The following is a 21,002-nucleotide window of genomic DNA, read 5'->3' on the forward strand; positions in this document are numbered from 1 at the left end:
TCTTTCCCTGTTGTACTGGTTCTAGCCAATTCTACTTAAGTGTGCCATTGGAGCTTTGATCCCAGCAGGGTTTCCAACTCAAATTTTTTCCATTCTTCTCACTGTAGATACCATCTTCTGAATTCCTTTTTTTTTTTTTTTTTTTTTCAGTTAATGGCCAGGTTATTTTTCCAATCATCAGGGTTCAAAGTACTGAAGTTATCTTTCACTGTCACCCAAGTCCCATGTGATGGTTAATTTTAGGTGTCAACTTGACTGTATTAAAGGATACCCAGATAGCTGGTAAAGCTTTATTTCTGGGTATGTCTGTGAGAGTGTTGCTGGAAGAGATTGACATTTTAGTGAGGGGATTCAGTAAGGAAGATCTGCTCTTACCAATGTGGGTAGGCACCATTCAATCAGCTGAGGGCCCATATAGAACAAAAAGGCAGAGGCAAGACAAATTTGCCCTCTCTCTTCTGGAGCTGGGACACTTCTCTTGCCCTTGAACATGAGATCTACAGATTCTCCAGTCTTTGAACTCCAGAACTTGCACAAGTGGTGCCCACATTCTCAGGCCTTCAAACTTGAACTCAGCCATGCTACCAGTTTTCCTGGTTCTCCAGCTTGTGAATAGCATATTGTGGGATTTTTCAGCCTCCAGAATTGCATGAGCCAGTTTTCACAATAAATCTTTTCTCATAGATCTACCTATCTTTCTTTCCAAATATGCCTTTTTTTTTTTTTTTTTTTTTTTTGGAAACAGAGTTTCACTTTTGTTGCCCAGGCTGGAGTGCAACAGAGGGATCTTGGCTCACTGCAACCTCTGCCTCTGGGTTCAAGCAATTCTCCTGCCTCAGCCTCCTGAGTAGCTGGGATTACAGACACCCACCACCACACCCAGCTAATTTTGTGTGTGTGTATATTTTTAGTAGAGACGGGGTTTCACCATGTTGGCCAGGCTGGTCTCAGACTCCTGACCTCAGGTGATCCACCCGCATCGGCCTCCCAAAGTGCTGGGATCACAGGCATGAGCCACCACGCCTGGCCACACCATCCTTTTTTTTTTTTTTTTTTTTTTTTTTAATTCAACTTCTATTTTAGATTCAAGGGGTAAATGTGCAGGTTTGTTATATGGGTATATTGTGTGATGCTGAGGTTTAGGATATGAACGTTCTTGTCACTCAGATAGTGAGCATAGTACCCACTAGGTCATTTCTCATCCCTTGCCCCCATCCCTCTCGCCCACGTCTAGTAGTTCCTAATGTCTATTGTTGCCATCTTTATGTCCATGTGTACCCAATGCTTAGCTCCCACTTCTAAGTGAGAACATGTGGTGTTTGGTTTTCTGCATCTGTGTTAATTCACTTAGGATAATGGTCCACCTGCATCCATGTTGATGCAAAGGACATCATTTCTTCCTTTTTTATGGTTGTGTAGTATTCCATGGTGTGTATGTACCACGAAATTTCTTTAATCCACCGTGGATAGGCACCTTGGTTGATTCCCTGTCTTTGCCATTGTGAATAGTGCCGTGATGAACATATGTCTTTTTGGTAAAATGGTTTATTTTCCCTAGTATCCTTCATCCTTTAGATTCTCCCTTTTCAATGCTAACTTTCTGCTTTATCTGTTCTGTTCCTAATCCTAGATGATCACCCATCATCTGGGCTGTTATCCTTTTAACTGGCCTCCTCATACCCAATATTTTTCTTTCTCCAATTCTTGTTAGACATTGGGTCTACGTAGGACCTATGTTTCCAAATTGTGGCATCTCAAATATGAAGCCCCAGTTTCAAAGGAAATTAATGATTTATAGCTATCTTCCAATTCAAAAGTTCATCACAGCAATCCAGTAATTTTTAAAAAACATTTGAAACTATGAAATAGCCTAGCAAGTACCATGTATTAAATATTGGATCTCCCAGGTTATTGTTTATATGGTAATTCCACTCTTTGGCTCAAAATCTTCACTGAATCTCTAGTAGCAATCCATGAAGTACAAGTTCAACCTGGTATTCTAAACCCTGCCCAACATGGTCTTAACCTCCTGCCGTGCCGCTTTATTTACCGCTGTGTATGTATATAAATATATATTATATATTCTTGACCATTAATTGTTCCCTGAGATTGCCTCATCTCTTCCTAACTACTTAGCTTCATTCGTGCTATTTCTGCCACATGGAATGCCACCGTGCTTCTGACCATCTTCTGCGTCTTGAAATCCTAACTGCCCTTAAAGGACCACTGAAAATATCCCCTCTTTTTATGAATTCTTTCCTGAGGCCTCCAACTTTTGAACCAGTATTTGTTGTCCCTTAGAGCACTTAATCGTGTTCTGTCTAGTATTAAAGTTATCCATGTATTTGTCTTATTTTCCCCTACCAGATTGTAAACTCTACGCTCGAGACCAAGGTCTGTGTCTCACTCATCTAAGTGTATGCTGTGGAGCCAAACGTATTAAGCATGTTGTAGGTCTTGGATATAAAATAATGAGACCCAGCTCCTTGTTTGGCTCAAAAATTGGAATTGAAGATACTACAATTCCAAAGCAATCATTCTAAAAAGGTTTTGAGCAGTCAGCATTTTTAGAAAAAACATGGAGCCTGCAAAATCCTAGGAAGGATCATATTTATCTAAATATTTAAGTTTAGCCTGGTTATTAAAAACCAATTTACATTTTCCTCTGTGTTTGCTTATCTGTTAATTTCTAATAGGTAGAACTGGGATTAGGGTGAGATGAGTTAGATGCCAATGGCACCAATTGAAGGAGGCAATCACTTTTTCGTCAGTCTCCTGCCAATAGATTACTAAGAATCCATTAGGGCATAATCAAAATTTTTCTTTCCAAACGAGCTTATAAATAGAGAATGTGCTTAAACACAGCATTCCTTTTTGACTTACTCGAAGTAAAAGTAAGTTCATTGAAATGGATTAGTACTTTTTTACTCGAAGTGTTTTCAAATTAGATTTTTTTGGCCCACCTATGACAATAGGTGACGGTGTTTCTGAAGTATTTATGTGAGCAACAATTTTCTTGATCTTCTTAGAATTATGACCCAGGATCACTGTTCATTCCATTTCTTCCCTTGATTATATCATTATTGCCATTTATTGCAGCCTGAAAGTTCTCTATGATATTTCATATTTTGCATGTATATGTATTTTAAGACAGAGTCTCTCTCTGTCTTAAAATCCAGGCTGGAGTGCAGTGGCGCAACCTCGGCTCACTGCAACCTTTGCCTCCCAGGTTCAAGCGATTCCTCTGCCTCAGCCTCCCAAGTAGCTGGGATTACAGTATCTGCCACCACGCCCAGCTAATTTTTGTAATTTTAGTAGAGATGGGGTTTCACCATGTTGGCCAGGCTGGTCTCGAACTCATGACCTCAAGTGATCCACCTAGGCCTCCCAAAGTGCTGGGATTACAGCTATGAGCCACCATGCCCAGCCTATATTTTGCATATTAAAAACCTTTTTTTTTCCACCAGCTCTCTACATTTGAAATTTTATGAATTGTTTTCCTTGAATAAGGAGTATTTGTACTATAAATGGGAAACAAGTATCAAAATATATGACCCATGATTTCTGTAATCTGTATGCTTTTCTTACTGATTTGTAAAGACTCCTTAAATACCTCAATAGAAAAATGAGCAAAGATGTGATTAGGCCCTTCACAGGAAAACAGGCAGTCATCAAAATACTTCTTTAATTTAAAAAAAAAAACACTAATTAAAAGTGACAAATATTCTGCCTCACTGCAATGAGATAGGCAAAGATGTAAAAGAACAGCAATATTCAATATTGGTAAATTAATAGGGAAATGAGTGTTTTCATTATATGGTTGATGCAGCTGAAAATTCTAGCAGCCTTTCTGGAGAGCATTTTTGTATATATTTCAAAAGCCTAAGATTGTGTGAGACCTTTGACTCTACGGTGTTCCTTCTGGAGATTTATCTTGAAGAAATAATTGGACAAACTTGTGGTGACATAGGTACAATATGTCTATAATATACCTAAATTAAATGTCTGTCAATTGGGGATTGATTGTCTTAGGTTATAAACCCATACAATGAACTGTGGTGCAAGTGATGATTAGTTCTTGTCTGTTGATATGAAAATGTGCCCACTATGTATTAAGTTTTTAAAAACCTGGTGACAAAAAAGGCCGGGCACTGTGGCTCACGCCTGTAATCAGCACTTTGGGAGGCCGAGGCGGGTGGATCACGAGGTCAGGAGATCGGGAAGTCAGCAACCCCGAATGGAGGGACTGGCTGAAGCCATGTTTTACATCTTTGCCTATCTCATTGCAGTGAGGCAAAATATTTGTCACTTTTAATTAGTGTTTTTTTTTTTTAAATTAAAGAAGTATTTTGATGATTGCCTGTTTTCCTCTGAAGGGCCTAATTACATCTTTGCTCATTTTTCTATTGAGGTATTTTAAGAAAAGCATATAGATTACAGAAATCATGGGTCATATATTTTGATACTTGTTTCCCATTTATAATACAAATACTCCTTATTCAAGGAAAACAGTTCATAAAATTTCAAATGTAGAGAGCTGGTGAAAAAAAAGGTTTTTAATATGCAAAATATAGGCATATTAATATAGGCATAATATCAAAATATTATGCATAATATGGGCATGGTGGCTTGTGGCTGTAATCCCAGCACTTTGGGAGGTCTAGGTGGGTGGATCACTTGAGGTCATGAGTTCGAGACCAGCCTGGCCAACACAGTGAAACCCCATCTCTACTAAAAATAAAAAAAGTTAGCCAGGCATAGTGGTGGGCGCCTACTACGCCCGAGTAGTCCCAGCTACTCGGGAGGCTGAGGCAGGAGAATAGCGTGAACCCAGGAGGCGGAGCTTGCAGTGAGCTGAGATTACACCACTGCTCTCCAGCCTGGGCGACAGAGCAAGACTCCGTCTCAAAAAAAAAAAAAAATAGCATGCTTTTATCTCATTTCTGTTTAAAAATAGATTTATCACTTATCTTGGATGGGAGTGAGGATTAGATCATTGTTGTGGGAAGTCAGGGACCCTGAATGGAGGGACTGACTAAAGCCATGGCAGGAGAACATAAGTTGTGAAGAATTCATGAACATTTATTAGTTCCCCAAATTAATACTTTTATAATTTCTTACACCTGTCTTTACTGCAATCTCTGAACTCTAAATTGTGAAGATTTCATGGACACTTCTCACTTCGCCAATCAATACTCTTGTGATTTCCTATGCCTGTCTTTGCTTTAATCTCTTAATCCTGTCATCTTCGTAAGCTGAGGATGAATGTCACCTCAGGACCTTGTGATGATTGCATTAACTGCACAAATTGTTTAAACAATATGAAATCTGGGCACCTTTTAAAAAGAATAGGATTACAGCAATGATCAGGGAACAAGGGAGATAACCTTAAAGTCTGGCTGCCTGTGGGCCGGGTGGAACAGAGCCATATTTCTCTTCTTTCAAAAGCAAATAGGAGAAATATTGCTGAATTCTTTTTCTCAGCAAGGAACGTCCCTGAGAAAGAGAATGCGTTCCTAAGGGGAGGCCTCTGAAATGGCCGCTTTGGGAATGTCTGTCCTTTATGGTTGTAGATAAGGGATGAAATAAGCCCCAGTCTCCCGTAGCACTCCCAAGCTTATTAGGACGAGGAAATTCCCACCTAATAAATTCTAGTCAGACCGGTTCTCTGCTCTTGAACCTTGTTTATCAATGACAATGCGTGCACAGTGGGACATGGAAGTTCATTAGTGATTCTAGTTTCGCCCTGACCTTGTGATCTCGCCCTGACCTCCTGCGTTGTGATCTTTTGTCGCCCTTGAAGCATGTAATCTCTGTGACCCACACCCTATTCGTGCACTCCCTACCCTTTGAAAATTGCTAATAAAAACTTGCTGGTTTTATGGCTCGGGGGGCATCATGGAACCCGCCGACATGTGATGTCTCCTCTGGACACCCAGCTTTAAAATTTCTCTCTTTTGTACTCTTTCCCTTTTTTTCTCAGACCAGCTGACACTTAGGGAAAATAGAAGAGGACCCACGTTGAATATCGGGGGTGGGTTTCCCCTGATAGATCATGGCCATTTTTGTATTCTTCTTCATAACTTCTGTATTGTCTATTCTTTTTACAGTGAACATCTGTTATTCTTACAATCCAAAAAAAATTTATTTCCATTTTGTAAAAAAAGGACCAGCTTCAATTTAAAAAATGTTTATTCTTAGGCAATACAATAAAATAATATTTTAGATATAATTACAGAAATATTAGTACATTAAAATATTATAATCTTGTCAGGATATAACAATATAAAATATTCAATATATTTTAAATATATTTCATTTGGTTATAGAGTAAATATTAAATTAAGTTTAGTAGCAGTAAGTTACATTTGATACATGAAAATCTTTGTAAGTTAGCCATCAAATTCAAATGTAAGCATTATTTTAATACTTTCATAAATAAGTTACTTAATAACATTTATCTTGCTGAAAGACTTCTGAGAAATCTGTTATTTTAGCACACTGTGAAATTCCAAAGTTGAAGCCCCAATTTTAAAGAAACAGTTTACATTTTATCTGTAATATTAAATCTTCATAATTGTATAAGCTACTCATAAGCTAAGTTATCTGGAAAATAATGCACATGAGCTATAACTTAGTGCCGAAGTACTTCTAAGTAAAGTCTTAGAAGTACGACTGAACAGCTGTTCATATGGCTTCATTGGAATTTCAGGTCTTAGCATCACTTGTCTTCCTCAGAAGTTAAATACTGATAAGAGGGCATGAGAAGATGGAGGCCTGAGTGGAGGCCAGTGGTTTGACATTAGCACCAGTCTAGGGCTTTTACTTATGAGTAAAAGTAGATGACCTTAGAGTCACCTGTGAGTTTGAACTTTAAATAGAGACATGGATGGAGCAGCTGTAGCCAGCCGTACTGGGTAACTGCCTGTAGAATTGTTGCTTGGGTATTTGTCTAGAACAATATTTCTAGAAATACTTGAAAACCTTGAAAAACAAGGTTTTCTCAGTCTTTAGAGTACATCAGAATCATGTGATGGGCTTGGTAAAACATAGATATTTTGGGCCCTCCCCCAAGAGTTTCTGATTCCTGTGGGTCTGGAGTGGTCCCTAGAATCTGCATCTGTGACAAGTTCCCAGATGATGCTGATGCTGCTCTTCCAGGGACCGCCCTTTGAGAACTACTGGCCTATGGTGGGTTTGTAGAGATTAGCTAGCTCTATATGCCGCTATAGTACACTTGGGATAATGGGACGTTTTTAAAGCAGAAAAATTTATTCGTTAAGTGAATCTAAATAAGTGAAATGCTGCACATCTTAGCTGAGATGTAAAAATGGCTTGACAGCAAACACATGAGCAGTGAAGGATGAAAACCATGTGAGCCATGGCCATAGTCTGTGCTGTCCTCTGGGTCACATTTTTCACTTACAAAGCAATTGAGATTGAAGCAGTAGCCTGAATTTAAATATCAGCACCACCAACTCCACCTAGGTAGATCAAGAAGCATCTTCAAAGCTTTGTCTCTTGGTGTCTGGACTCTTAAGACTCATCAAATAGTGTTATCATCAAGTATAACACTAGTTTAATGTTTTCTAGATCTTGGTTTTTCTGCTATTATTCAGACCTTGTCTTCTCTTGGCTTTTCTAAGAGAAACTAGAAGCCCTCGGTTTCCCTAGGCATAGACCTTATTTTTAACCTTTACTTGGGCCTGCTGAATTATCATAATGAAGTATAACAGCAGTGAAAAGGAAGAAAAAACGAGAGGGGAGGGAAGCTACTTGTATATGTGAGATTCTTAACAGAGCAATGAGTTACTTTTTCTGGGATATTAGGTCAGAAACAAGTCTCTTTTTTTCTCTTAGCATCTCTGTAGGTTAGTATAGTATCTGGGACATGCTTGGTGCTGAATAACATGATTGTTAAGTTGAATTAAGTAACCTTGGGAATGTATCAACACCTTGAAAAGTGGGTTTTAAGACATACAGCAGCCAAATTATACATTTGATACATTAAGATTTTTAAACAATGGACTCTTTCAATATGGTTTGTAAGAATATATAACATAAAAAGTGTTGCTTTTTTTTAAACAAAGGAAGAATTAGAGAAGTAACAAAGGAATAAATCTGTAAAACCTAGAGTGATGACATATTCAGAGCAATGAAAAAATAGATTCTGAGTCTGATAAACCAACAAATGGCTTAAGTTCGTTCGTGGATTATTGAACTGCTCCTTTACATAAGATATGCACCAACATTTATGGGATGAGGATAAAGTACACATTTCATAAGTAGTATTCTTGTTATTTGTGTGGGTATGCTGGTAAAAGAGAAGTTAAAGTTATACATATTTCATAGTATGTGTATAACAATATCCTTTTAAAACATTCACTAAGGGGGAAAATTGTATATGCTTTGAATACAAGCAGATTTTAGAGCTACAGTGAAATGAATTTAATAAACAAAAAAATCTTTAAAAATCAACAAAACAAAACCATACAGTATTTCCAACGGTATTATGGTTCCATCAGGGAATCCCCCTTTTGCGCTTAGCAGTGGGCATGTTTGAAACATTCCTAGAAAATCCATGAACCTCAGTTCAGTTCTGTGTTCCATCAGGCCTTATGGTCCTCAGCAGGTCTGAAAGTCCAGTTCTATACACAATGCTCCAAGATACCATATGCCCCCTTCTCTTCCCATACCCAGGGTCTGAAGTTTCATGAAGGGGTGGTGGGGCAATCAAACACTGATTTAGCCTCCCTGAGTCTTAAAGACAGGAGGAGGACAAAGGTGGGAATACAGTGGGCCAAATATTTCATAACTTGTAGCGTTCAAACTTCATACAATCACCATACTGACAGTGCCTTGGATGTAAGTGGAATAGATTTTTGGTGTTATTTTGTGAATAGTTGCTGCTTTGCCACAGGGAACTTTGAAATAGCACAGATTAGAGACCCAGATCACAGAACTGACTTGAAAGAACTGCTTTGTTCTGTGGGGAAACAAATTGAAACTTTGTACTGAGTCACCATGGAGCAATATTGTCTGGTTAAAGAAAAATACCTAAATAAAAGCATGCTCTGTCATTACTTTGTTCTTTAGGATGAAAGTAGCAGTTCTGCTGTCTTTTTTAGCTTTAGTGTCGTTTCTTCATGCACACCTGACAGCGACTTATTATTTTTTCTAATTCTCCAGCTTTCACAGTTGATGGAATAGGCTTTCTGAAATAAAAACAAACCAAAAAAAAAAAAAAAAAAACTCATTGATTTATGCATAAAAGGGAATTTTTGCTGAGTTTGAGTTTTATTAATGAATATTGTCGCTATTTTGAAATTTATTACAGGGTCGGCGTGGTGGCTCACGCCTGTAATCCTAGCACTTTGGGAGGCTGAGGTGGGAGGATCACTTGAGGTCAGGAGTTTGAGACCAGCCTGGCCAACATGGTGAAACCCCATCTCTACTAAAAACAACAAAAATTAGACAGGTATCATGGCAGATGCCTTCTATAATCCCAGCTACTCAGGAGGCTGAGGCAGGAGAATCACTTAAACCTGGGAAGTGGAGGTTCCAGTGAGCCCAGATCGTCAGATTGTGCCACTGCACTCCAGCCTGGGCAACAGAGCAAGACTGTCTCAAAAAAAAAAAAAGAAAGAAAGAAATGTATTATAGGACTATTTATCGTTATGGAAGAAGTATATTTCTGAAGAGGCATATATGGTGGCATTTTATAATTTTAGTCATATTTCAACAGCATTAAAGAAACATAAGCCTTGATGAAAACTTACAGATCATCTTTTTTGTAATACAAACTACTCCCACCCTTTAAATAATCCACATTATTCGCAAGTCTTTCAATATAGTAAATTCAGAAGAGAGATCATTTAGTGTGATTGCATCAAGTAATTTACTATAAATATATATACAAATGTTAAATGTGTTTAGTAATGACAAAACACTGATTTTGTCTTTATTGGCACAGTAGTACAAAATCATGGCCACTCCTTGACCCGAGAACACAGGCAACTTTCGACAGTTCTGCAATTGAGTCATCAGATTCAGCTTGATGGTGAATAGTTACCTGAACATTCTTTCTGGGTTTAATGAAGCCAGCCAGAAACTGTAGGAATTTGAATAGTAGTTGCACGTTCCTCTTCCATGACATTCTAGAAATGGGCTGGCTCGGAATTCTTCCAGGCAGGAGCCGGGGGAGGCCAGTGCTTGCCCGGTGCCCTCAGAACCTGCACTTGTGAACTACCACAGTTTAAAAAATCTGAGTAAACACTCTGTCCACTGGGATTCAAATTTTCAAATCTCTACTTTTTTTTTTTTTTTGAATGAATGGGCAACTGTGAGTAAAGAAGGGGGAGGAATGATCATAAGTGATGCTACAGATTAGAAATAACCACCTATGTGGCCAGGTGCAGTGACTCATGCCTGGAATCCCAGCTCTCATGCCTGTAATCCCAGCTCGCTCTTTGGGAGGCCTAGGTGGGCAGATCACTTGAGGTCAGGAGTTTGAGGCCAGCCTGGCTAACATAGTGAAACTATGTCTGTACTAAAAATACAAAAATTAGCTGGCATGGTGGCGTGTGCCTGTAGTCCAAGCTACTCAGGAGGCTGAGGCAAGAGAATTGCTTGAACCCTGGAGGCAGAGATTGCAGTGAGCCAGGAGGTGGAGATTGCAGTGAGCCAAGATTGCACCACTGCACTCCAGCCTGGGCAACAGAGGGAGATTCTGTCTCAAGAAAAAAAGAAAAAGAAAAAAGAAAGAACCACCTGTGTGCAGCTATGACAGTCATCACAGTCACACATGGCCATTCCAGAGACTTCTTCACTAGCATTGACATCTGACAGCTTTTTCTTTAAAAGACTTTCTTTGCTTTTATCTCTGTATGAATGTGAAAGGGGCACAGATTTTGGAGCAGACAGACCTGGGTTCAGATCCTAGCTTTTCCACTAAATAGTTGTAAGACCTTGGGGAAAGTACTTCATTCTTGTTTGTAAAACTGTAGATGATAGAAATTACCTATCAGAGTTTTCATAAAAATTACAGAGAATGTATATAAAGCAGTTATCTTATTAAAAATAGGCATTCCAGGCTGGGTGCAGTGACTCATGCCTGTAATCCCACCACTTTGGGAGGCTGAGTTGGGTAGATCACTGGAGGTCAGGAGTTTGAGACCAGCCTGGGCAATATGGTGAAACCCTGTCTCTACTAAAAAAACAAAACAAACAACCAAAAATACAAAGATTAGCTGGGCGTGGTGGCACACACCTGTAATCTCAGCTACTCAGCAGGCCGAGGCAGGAGAATCACTTGAACCTGGGAGGCAGAGGTTACAGTGAGCCAAAATCACTCCACTGCACTCCAGCCTGGGTGACAGAGTGAGACTCTGTCTCAAAAGATAAAAATAATAAAAAAAAGAGGGATTCCGTTATCAATAAATGGCAGCTACTATTCACCTAAATTTCATAATAGAATTTGTAGGTAATCTCCTTCTGAGAAGTCTTTTTTTAATACTCCATTATTTACCAGAAGTAAAAAAAAAAAAGTGTATTTATAGATTTTCAAGGAAATGTCTATGGCATGTTGCACCCACTGACATCAGACAGCATCGACCCTGGGAACCACATTTTACCCAGCACAATGTAACATTCTACGGGTAGTCTTTACTATAAAACTCCTGTTCCTTTTCTCCTCACCATGATGAATGAAAATCCTTTCCAGAGAGAAATCCAGCCATGAGGACATGGAGGAATGTCAGTGGTTTGGCTGTGAACGGCTATGACGATCGCAGGACCTTCACAAACAGTGCATCTGTAACATGAAACAAAAACACTGTGGCAGCATTGCCACTTTCCGCACTGTGATGTGCTGCCTTACATTCCATTACAAGGGAAGTGATCCATTACAAGGGAAGTGATTCACTTGGTCCCATTGTAAAACTAGGGGATTGGATTTTTACCTGCTTATATAAGGCTCAAGGGCCCTGCCAGTAATGGGAGCCATGTTCATTGGCATCAGAGCTGGTGTTGACAGCCAGTATGAATAATCATTTCGAGATGCGAAATTACATACATCATTGACATTGCAGAATAAGAACGGCATTGTGGTAAATCGCTGCAGGCAGCTGCCCAGAGTTCCTAATGAAATATCAGACTGAGTATCACTTTCAGTAAGTTAAAGTTATTTTCGGCATCGCTGCTAGAGAGAAGCTAATTAAAACGTAACCTGTAGCAACAGCTGGACAAAGACAACACAAAAGAGTTATCTGCAAAGTGTAGTATTGAAAAGTTTTCATACTGATAGAAATCAAAGATCCAATAGGCAAACAAATCTTCTTTCTCCCACCTTTAATACTTTCTGCGGCTCTTTCTTTCTTTCTTTTTTTTTTGAGATGGAGTCTCACTCTATCACCGAGGCTGGAGTGCAGTGGCCGGATCTCGGCTCACTGCAAGCTCTGCCTCCCGGGTTTATGACATTCTCCTGCCTCAGCCTCCCGAGTAGCTAGGACTACAGGCACCCACCACCTCGCCCGGCTAGTTTTTTTGTATTTTTTTAGTAGAGACAGAGTTTCTGCTAAACCAGGATGGTCTCGAACTCCTGACCTTGTGATCCGCCCGTCTCGGCCTCCCAAAGTGCTGGGATTACAGGCTTGAGCCACCGTGCCCGGCCCCCTGTGGCTCTTTCTAATCGATCTAGAACATGGGGGCTAGCATAGGTCAGCTGGGATAGTGTTTTTGCTTCAAAGTATTCCCACTTATTCATATGTACATAATAGCTAATTATCCAGATAAAGGTTTAGAAAAACTTATTATTTGTGAAATTAAAAAGCAAACGGGTGGGCTGGGCATGGTGGCTCACACCTGTAATCCCAGCACTTTGGGAGGCTGAGGAGGGAGGATTGCTTGAGCTCAAGAGTTTGAGACAAACCTTGACAATATAGCCAGACCTCGTCTCTACTGAAAATCAAAAAAATTAGCTGGATATAGTGGCATGTGCCTGTAATCCCAGCCATTCAGGAGTCTGAGGTGGGAGAATTGCTTGAGCCTGGGATGTTGAGGCTGCAGTGAGCCGTGTTGCACCACTGCACTCCAGCCTGGGTGATGACAGTGAGACCCTGTCTAAAAAAAAAAAAAGAGAAAAAGAAAAACACCAAAAAGAGAAACGCAGACAGGTGGTTTAGGGGGTTTTAGGGGCAAATTGTTTGCACTGAATGGGAGGAGCTAGGCTGGCATTCCTGAGCTAGGCTCCTTCCAGCATTTTACATTCCAGAATGAAAATTAGCCCAGTGTTGTTTTATTTGTTCTCTTTAAAATGTGCCAGGAGATACTCAAGGTTGTTTACACTTAACTTCAGAGGGAAGCATCCTAGGCTGTAAAGATTTATAATCTGCATGTGGAACAACACAACTGGCAAATGGGACTGGGACATTACCGAGGTCTTGTCCGTGGGCTCGTTCATTCCCTTGTACAAAAAGAAAAGAAAACCCACTGTAGAGTGGCGCTGTCCCCTCTGGACATGAAGGGATTGCTGTGGTTTGACTGTGTCGGGTGAAGACAAAGCCTCTCGTTGTCCAGGTTGCAGGTGATCCACTGTCTCCACGTTTTCCTTTCAAACCTGGCAATCCATCTGATCCAGGTGGTCCTTCAAAAAACACATTCTAAATGTTGCAACAGACAGAAAATCTTAAACTTGTTTTTTCAAAGTACTAATTTAAATATATGTGTATATATATGTTGAGCCCCATATATTGAAAGAAATCCTGGAGAAGAGTGGCTTATAAAAATGGCCAAATGGTATTATTAAATGTTAAGCAGTTTATCCCACGGTGCCTCTTCTTATCAATCTTTGTGTGAAAATCTGATGAGTTTTTTGAGATCAGGTCTTTATCTTTGAATTCCTCTGTGAGGCCTGGCACAGTGGCCTGCCTGCATCTGGTAGGTCTTATGTATGTTTTTTATGAATAAATGAATGAATCCTCCTACAATGTGATGGGAGAAAAATCCAATATCTACAACTTAAAGTCTATTCAAGTAGATAATAATAAATTACTTATGGTTTTGATAAATTCACAAATTATTGCAACATTGTCTATAATAAACAATTGCAGAAAACACTGAAAGCTCTTTTTAAAAGTTCAAACTTCAAGAAAGTTTTGATCAATTTGTAAGGAAAGTAAGACGAGAAGGTTTTTTTTTTTTTTTTTTTTTTTTTTTTACTGTAATAAGGGTTAATTTATTTTATTTATATGAGTTAAAAACAAAGTAAATGCTTTCTGTACATTTTTCTCCCTGTGTAGAAAAACTTTCTATGCTTTGGAGTGCGGAGTTGGACAAGGCTAATCCACCCTTGTCATGTTCTAGATGAGGACCAGTGAGCTGTCCTCTCTTCCATTCCTCTTGAACTTCCTTCTCCTTTCTTTCATTGAACAGCTATTATTTACGGTATTGGCATTGGCTTCCACCTCCTCACCCCCATCCATTTGTGCAGCCACTGTACCCAGACTCCCTCCCCAACCAGATTTGGGCCATGGTTCTTTAGGGTCCTAAGGAAGCCCAGAGAAAACAGAGACGGTTAGACTTTGGGCCTACATCATCACAGGAATTAGTTTTGTTGTCCACAAACATCCATGCCCCTGGGAGTCAGGCATTGTCACAGTTTAGTCCTGACTCAGAAGTCAGGACTTCCCACAAAAATTTGTAAAAGCCCCAATATTATATATTTTTTTCAATTTTCTCTGAATTCTGCCCACTCTTGTCTCCTCCAGGGACCTTGAGTGGTTTTTTGAAATTAAAAATAGGCCACATCCAAATTCTCCAGTCTGATATCTTACTTGAAAAATCCAAGTTGCCATGGTTTTAATATATTGGGGAGACACATTTTTCTCTTTTCCTAACCCCTGCCCTCATTCAGAGGGGGTATAATTGACCCCAAACAAAAGATGCCTCCTGATCTCTACACAGGAATTGGAAAGTGATTAGCTGAGCAGGGCAGGAACTGGAAGTGAGCTTTTGTACAGACGTGTGATATCCAAGGCATTTCCATATCTCCAAGAAGGGGGCCAGGGCTGTCAGTTTATGCCAGTGCAGTTTGACTCTTAGATCCCTTTGTCATTCTCAGATCCCTTTGTCATTCTCCAATGCTATGGAGATAGCATTCAGTTCAATGCTATGGAGATAGCATTGAACTGTCTACTTGCTAATTAATTCTCAACAAAATTTGTATTGCAGTGCCCTTGCTCTTGCTGTTGCCCCATTCTTAGGGCATTAAAGCCTTGGTCATTAAAATTTTTAAATTAATAGAATTATTAATAAAAGTGTTTTGTCATTTCAAAAACCACACTTTAAGGAAAGTTGAACGATTAATAGTACTCCACTGTGTACCCATCGCAATACTAAATCATATGTAATTATGCAATTAGTATTATAATATTAACATCATATTTGAATTTTTAAAAATTTAAGTCTACAGTCTTTACCATTTTAATATAGTAGATCTGAGCATAATATATGCCAGTAAATTCAGAAATCACATTTAGAATTTTTCTTGCTTTAACAAAGTCAGCAATCCTAAAAAATAGAAGATTTGGACATCAAGGTAGTTTCCAGAAGAGTGCTTTGAAACATTTGCAGAAGGTAGATGTTGATCCAGGTGTCAAACTGACACATACAGCATATATTCAGAATAAAACACTATATGTAAGAGGCCCCTTTTCATGACACACATGAATTGTTGAATTCTATTCAAGAATAGCTTTTTTTTTTTTGAGATGGAGTCTCGCTCTATCACCCAGGTTGGACTGCAGTGGTGTGATCTTGGCTCACTGCAACCTCCACCTCCCAAGTTCAAGCAATTCTCCTGCCTCAGCCTCCCAAGTAGCTGGGATTACAGGCACCTGCCACCATGAAGAATGGCATTTTTGAAAGATGGCTTTCTTAAAAAAGGATACTAAGTTGCTCTTCTATGCATACCAAGGTAATATTTTTCTAGCTACGTACTTATGTACCGCTCCTATAAATAATAATTATTAACTAATTACTCCTGTAAGTTATTAAAGACAGGTATTGGCCTTTTTGAAAGAAGAACACCCATAGGACTTATTAGTTCTATTTGTCCTCGGGCTAAACTGTGCATCAGTTTGGAGCCCATCTGACCAGCGAAGAGGTCGGAAAAATAGTGTGTTCCAATAATTCTTGATTCTCATCTTCCAAATTAACATTTGATCCTTGGCCTTTGGTCTGATCTGAATAACATAAACTCAAAGGCCTAGATAACTCATAGTCACCCACTCAAACAAGACCTCTTTATGTCTAAATAACACTTCTTCAGTGAGGAAACAAGCTGGGTGTTTACCTGGCTCTCCTTTAGAACCTTTGTTGCCTTTTTCTCCAGCTGGTCCAGGACTTCCTGGTTTTCCATCCTTGCCTGGCTTACCTCTTGGCCCACAGGGTCCTAGGCAAAAACCAACACTGCATTGCATTTTATCATATAGGTTGAAAGATAAGGTGACCAACCATCCGGTTAACCCAGGACTTTCTCAGTTTCAGGAATGAAAGTCCTGCATCCTGGGAAGGTCCTCGGTCCTGGGCAAGCTAGGATGATTAGTCACCTAACTTGTTAGCCCCACTTCCCAGAAAACAAGGCTCTCAAAAATGAACTATGAGGATACTTAATGCAGTAGTTTAAAATTGTGCTGCAATTTTGATTTATGTTCTTCCAGAATTCACTATGTCCCTGAATTGATCAAACTAATAAGTAATATCTTTATCTCCCAGGTGATTCAGACACACTTAAGGCGTAATCATTCCATTCAGAAGCCTATTACAATACGCTCTGCTTATGTAGAGGGGTTAGTTCAGTTTTCAAACACCAGTATTTTGAAAAGATTCCTAAATCATTATTTTTTCTAATACTTTGCTGTACAAAGTGTTAGAAAAGCATAAATTCACAGAACTCAGGTATATTCAGACAATCATTTAGAAATAGAGCCCCAAGACTGACAGTTGTCAGAGGAGATAGACATACCTTTACCTTAATAAAAAATAAAAAAACAAAAATATGCTCCCCTAAAGTGTATTTGTTCAAGTTATACTATGTACAACAGCTTTCAATAGATTCCAAGGTCTTTTATTTGCTGGTCAAGGGTAAAATGAGCTCAATCCTAAGACTGTGAAAACCACTATCATGTTCAACATTTTCTGTGAAGTTGTATCAGCTCTTTCCAAAGCAGTTTACAGGTATTTTGGTTCAACCACTTCCTAGTGATCCAAGTCAATGCTGCCAGTCTCACACCTAGGTTTCCAGGTGGCCCTGGTGGCCCAGGTTCGCCCTGCATCCCTGGTTCTCCAGGTGTGCCAGGTGGCCCTGGGCTTCCTGGAAGGGAGATAATCTTAAGTGTGCCAGGGTCTCCACGTATACCTGTTGACATAAACATAAGAAGAAGATGATGGCTTCAGGGATGCGTTACCTTTCTTCACTGAGATCAATAGTAAGGAAATTTATTTACCAGGTGGTCCTATTGGCCCAATTGGTCCTGGAGGTCCAATGGATCCTAGAAATCCAGGATTACCCTTTTCTCCTAAAAACAAACAAACAAAAACACAATGTGATTCCACTTAGATCAGTGAGTCTCCTACTTCTTCAGGTTGATGATTGACTCTAAGGACAAATACTAGAAGTGTGCCTGGAGGCTCTGTCCTGTGGGTTCTGTCACAAGGGCTACAATTTCATTTTTGTTCACATAGGTTTTGGCATGTCACTGGGACCCAGTAGGTCATGCTTAATGAGTCTGTAAAGAAATATATTCCAGAAGCAGGCATTAAGAACTTGTATTTTAACACTGAAGGGGAAGGGCCCTTAAGAGTCCAATTTTTGAGTTCAGAAACCAATTTGATATTTAAGGTAAGATACAAAGTCACATTAAAACCTGTTTTACCATCTGGTGAATTATATTGCTTGGTTGTCATAGTTATCTACTTTCTCAGCTTATTACTCTAGCTTTACTCATAGCCTAGAGTTAGTTACATCAGGAGTTCTCTTGAGCACAGAGAGAATATTTGCTTTGTGCCATATTGTTGTTTTAGTATTGGATTCAACTGGATATTCTGTGTCCTAAATGGAGTAGCCTGGTACTGCCAGCGTGAACTAATAAAGTGGTAAGATTTCTCTTGCAAGCACAGTCTTTTACACAAATAAAAGAAGGTTACTGAGAGCCGTTCATCTGGAGAAATACTCTATTTAAAAGAATCTTGAAATAGTATAGTGGAGCCTTCCTACTTCACTCATATTGAGGTCCTATTTGTACTAACCCCAGCTGTCTGTACTTCAACAAACACTTGTGTGCCCTAAAATATAAATTGAGGTTATTGTATTTGCATATAAAGAGCAATGCACAAAAACAGTACCTTTCACGCCCGGAAACCCCTGGAATCCAGGATCACCTCTGAGTCCTGGAAGACCTGGAGTACCTGGTGCTCCCTATATTTCAAAAAAAGGGAGTAGAACCAAAACAAATCTTTTAAAATTACTAAATTCACAGCAGTTTTTAAAAAATGCAAATAGGATATAATATTATGTTGGATGAGAATAAGCTGAAGTTAGCAGACATCATTTTTTCAATCAAGGCTTTAACTCCTTTGGCCACTTAGAACCTTTCCTTAGGACTATCATTTTAAAAGTAAAATAAAAGCTTCCCTTAAGCCCAAGAGCAAACATACCTTCTAATGTTGGTGTATGTTGTTTTAGTATTGGATTCAACCGGATATTCTGTGTCCTAAATGGAGTAGCCCAGTACTGCCAGCATGATTTTTTATTTTTTTCATTTTTTTGAGACAGAGTCTCGTTTTGTCATCCAGACTGGAGTGCAGTGGCATAATCTTGGCTTGCTGCAACCTCTGCCTCCCACATTCAAGTAATTCTCATGCCTCAGCCTCCTGAGTAGCTGGGATTACAGGCATGCACCACCACACCTTGCTAATTTTTGTATTTTGAGTAGAAACAGGGTTTTACCATGTTGGCCAAGCTGGTCTCGAACTCCTGACCTCAAATGATCTGCCCACCTCAGCTTCCCAAAGTGCTGGGATTATAGTAGTGAGCTACCATGCCTGGCCCAGAATGAAAATTATAATCATCTGTATTTATAATTGTTGCAAAGACAACAAAACCATTGTTGAGTTATAGCACCCAAGCATCATTCTAACTAAGCTAGCAGAGCCATAAATTACTCTTGACCATGATGATAGGAGAAGTAATGTCCAGGGATGGGAGTGTATAGGAGTTGTCAAGAGAGAGTATTTGACAGCCATATTTGACAAGGATGCAATAATCTAAGCGGGAAGGAGGTGCTCTCTTCTTGTGAGGCTCACATGAACTGGTCTTATAGCCAGAAGATGCTCAAGCAAAGCCATAGAAGGAGGGAGGAGGGAGCAGGGCTTCTGAAAAGAGCTGTTTGTCAAAATGTATGCTAAATCTACTTTCATACTGTCCATATGATTTGAGATAATGCTATTACCTGAGAATAATGGGCTTTGAAGGTCGTGAAAAGTGCCAAGAATAAAACTGGCCTTGAACCAGCTATCTTTGGAGCAAGAAGACCAAAGAAGGAACCATCTGATTGCTTGGATAAAGTGTTGTTAAAAAAAGAAGAGAGAGAAAACAGAACCATCTGATCAAGGACTTGCTGGCTTCTCATTTCTGCCTGTTCCTCTTGAGGCTAAGGTAACTATGAAAAAGAGCATGTTGCCAGGGTTATCCCTGGCAGCAGGAGGGAGCTGTTAAAGGCCGCAAGCCAGTTGAGACATCCATCAATAATTGTCTTTCAACTGTACGTATAGAAGCCTATGAATGACCATGAAATCACCAGAGGAGTTAAGTAAGATCATGTTTCCAAACCAAGCTTTATACATCCCAGTGTCCTTGGAAGGTCTTTAGATGTAACTGTGGATCAAATTGGCAACTTTCAAAGAATCATGGAGAACACAAGAGACACTTACAGACTGAAGATGGGCAAATATGTCATTTTTCAAAAAAAAAAAAAAAAAAAAAAAAACATTTAAAAGTAGATTCTGGAAATCAAATACCAAGACAGCTTAAGAGTGATTCCTAACAATGAGCTATGGTAAAGTACCTCATTATGCATCACTGATGAGGTTAGTAGAGGACGAAATGAGTTATACCATACATGTTCTGTACATTGACCATTTACATGGTAGAGAGAGCTGTGCCACGTGCCATGGTAGCTCTCTCTACCATGTTTTTCTGGCCAAAATGGCTGCTGCATAGAGGAACAAGGATAGATTTAAAGCTTGGTGAATGGCCACGTCGAAAGGCAGTTCATTAAGGGATTAATTCCAGCTTGTAGAGAGAGAACTCTGGGCACAAAGAGCTGCTTTGTAAGTGTTTCTTGGATCAGCAAGTGATGTCCTCCCTCTTCTTAGTCTAGAAAATCAGACCTCCATTACCTGACTCCTGCTTAGCCCTCCAGACTTCTCTCAAGGTGTCCTCATTCCCACCTCAGCTCCAGTAATAGAGTTGTGTGTTTGTCACTCACACACACCCATTGTCATTTTGCTCAGAAAGCTCCCTTCCTCCACCCCACCCATACCCCTGCTTTTCTTATTTTCTTGGATAACTCCTATGCATCTGTCAAGACTCAGACCAGGCATCAGTCTCCTTGGGGAGGGATCTTTCCTGAGCGTCTTCCCTCTACAGTCTGGATTAAATACCCTTCCTCTGTGTCCCCATAGCCTCCTGCATTCTTCCTACCACACGGTGTGAAAATGGCCTGTCTCTGTGCCTATCACCCTCACTTTGTTGTGGGCTGCTCTAGGGCAAAGGACTGTAGCTTTTTGTTTTTCTATCCATCGGTACAGAGTAGACACTCAGTTAGGATCCCTGAGTCACATTCATCTATTCAACATCTGTCTCCAAGGATTTGATGTAGACAGAGGGATCAGCTCGTCTAATATGCTGCTAAGAGAAAGCTAGGGATGACGGCTGTGGCGTT

At 39.7% G+C, this 21,002-nt stretch overlaps 1 protein-coding gene and 1 long non-coding RNA gene across 2 annotated transcripts in view; one reads left to right on the forward strand and one right to left on the reverse strand.

The window, feature by feature from the left end:
- The window catches only part of LOC115893191, an 88,647-nt gene that overhangs the window by 4,350 nt on the left and 63,295 nt on the right, over nt 1-21,002 (forward strand). The gene's annotated exons all lie outside the window — the stretch shown is intronic.
- COL4A3 (collagen type IV alpha 3 chain) overlaps nt 8,085-21,002 on the reverse strand; it is a 149,664-nt gene continuing 136,746 nt past the window's right edge. Inside the window, exons 44-52 of the mRNA XM_010375623.2 lie at nt 18,403-18,475; nt 17,505-17,576; nt 17,291-17,416; nt 16,352-16,450; nt 13,433-13,642; nt 11,961-12,138; nt 11,698-11,812; nt 10,073-10,245; nt 8,085-9,215 (exon numbers count right to left, since the gene is read on the reverse strand). Of these exons, the coding sequence (XP_010373925.2) occupies nt 9,131-9,215; nt 10,073-10,245; nt 11,698-11,812; nt 11,961-12,138; nt 13,433-13,642; nt 16,352-16,450; nt 17,291-17,416; nt 17,505-17,576; nt 18,403-18,475 (1,131 nt within the window). The 3' untranslated portion in view covers nt 8,085-9,130. The remainder of the gene's footprint in view (nt 9,216-10,072; nt 10,246-11,697; nt 11,813-11,960; nt 12,139-13,432; nt 13,643-16,351; nt 16,451-17,290; nt 17,417-17,504; nt 17,577-18,402; nt 18,476-21,002) is intronic.

The sequence above is a fragment of the Rhinopithecus roxellana genome, chromosome 14 (assembly GCF_007565055.1).
Source record: "Rhinopithecus roxellana isolate Shanxi Qingling chromosome 14, ASM756505v1, whole genome shotgun sequence".
Classification (NCBI taxonomy): Eukaryota; Metazoa; Chordata; class Mammalia; order Primates; family Cercopithecidae; genus Rhinopithecus; species Rhinopithecus roxellana.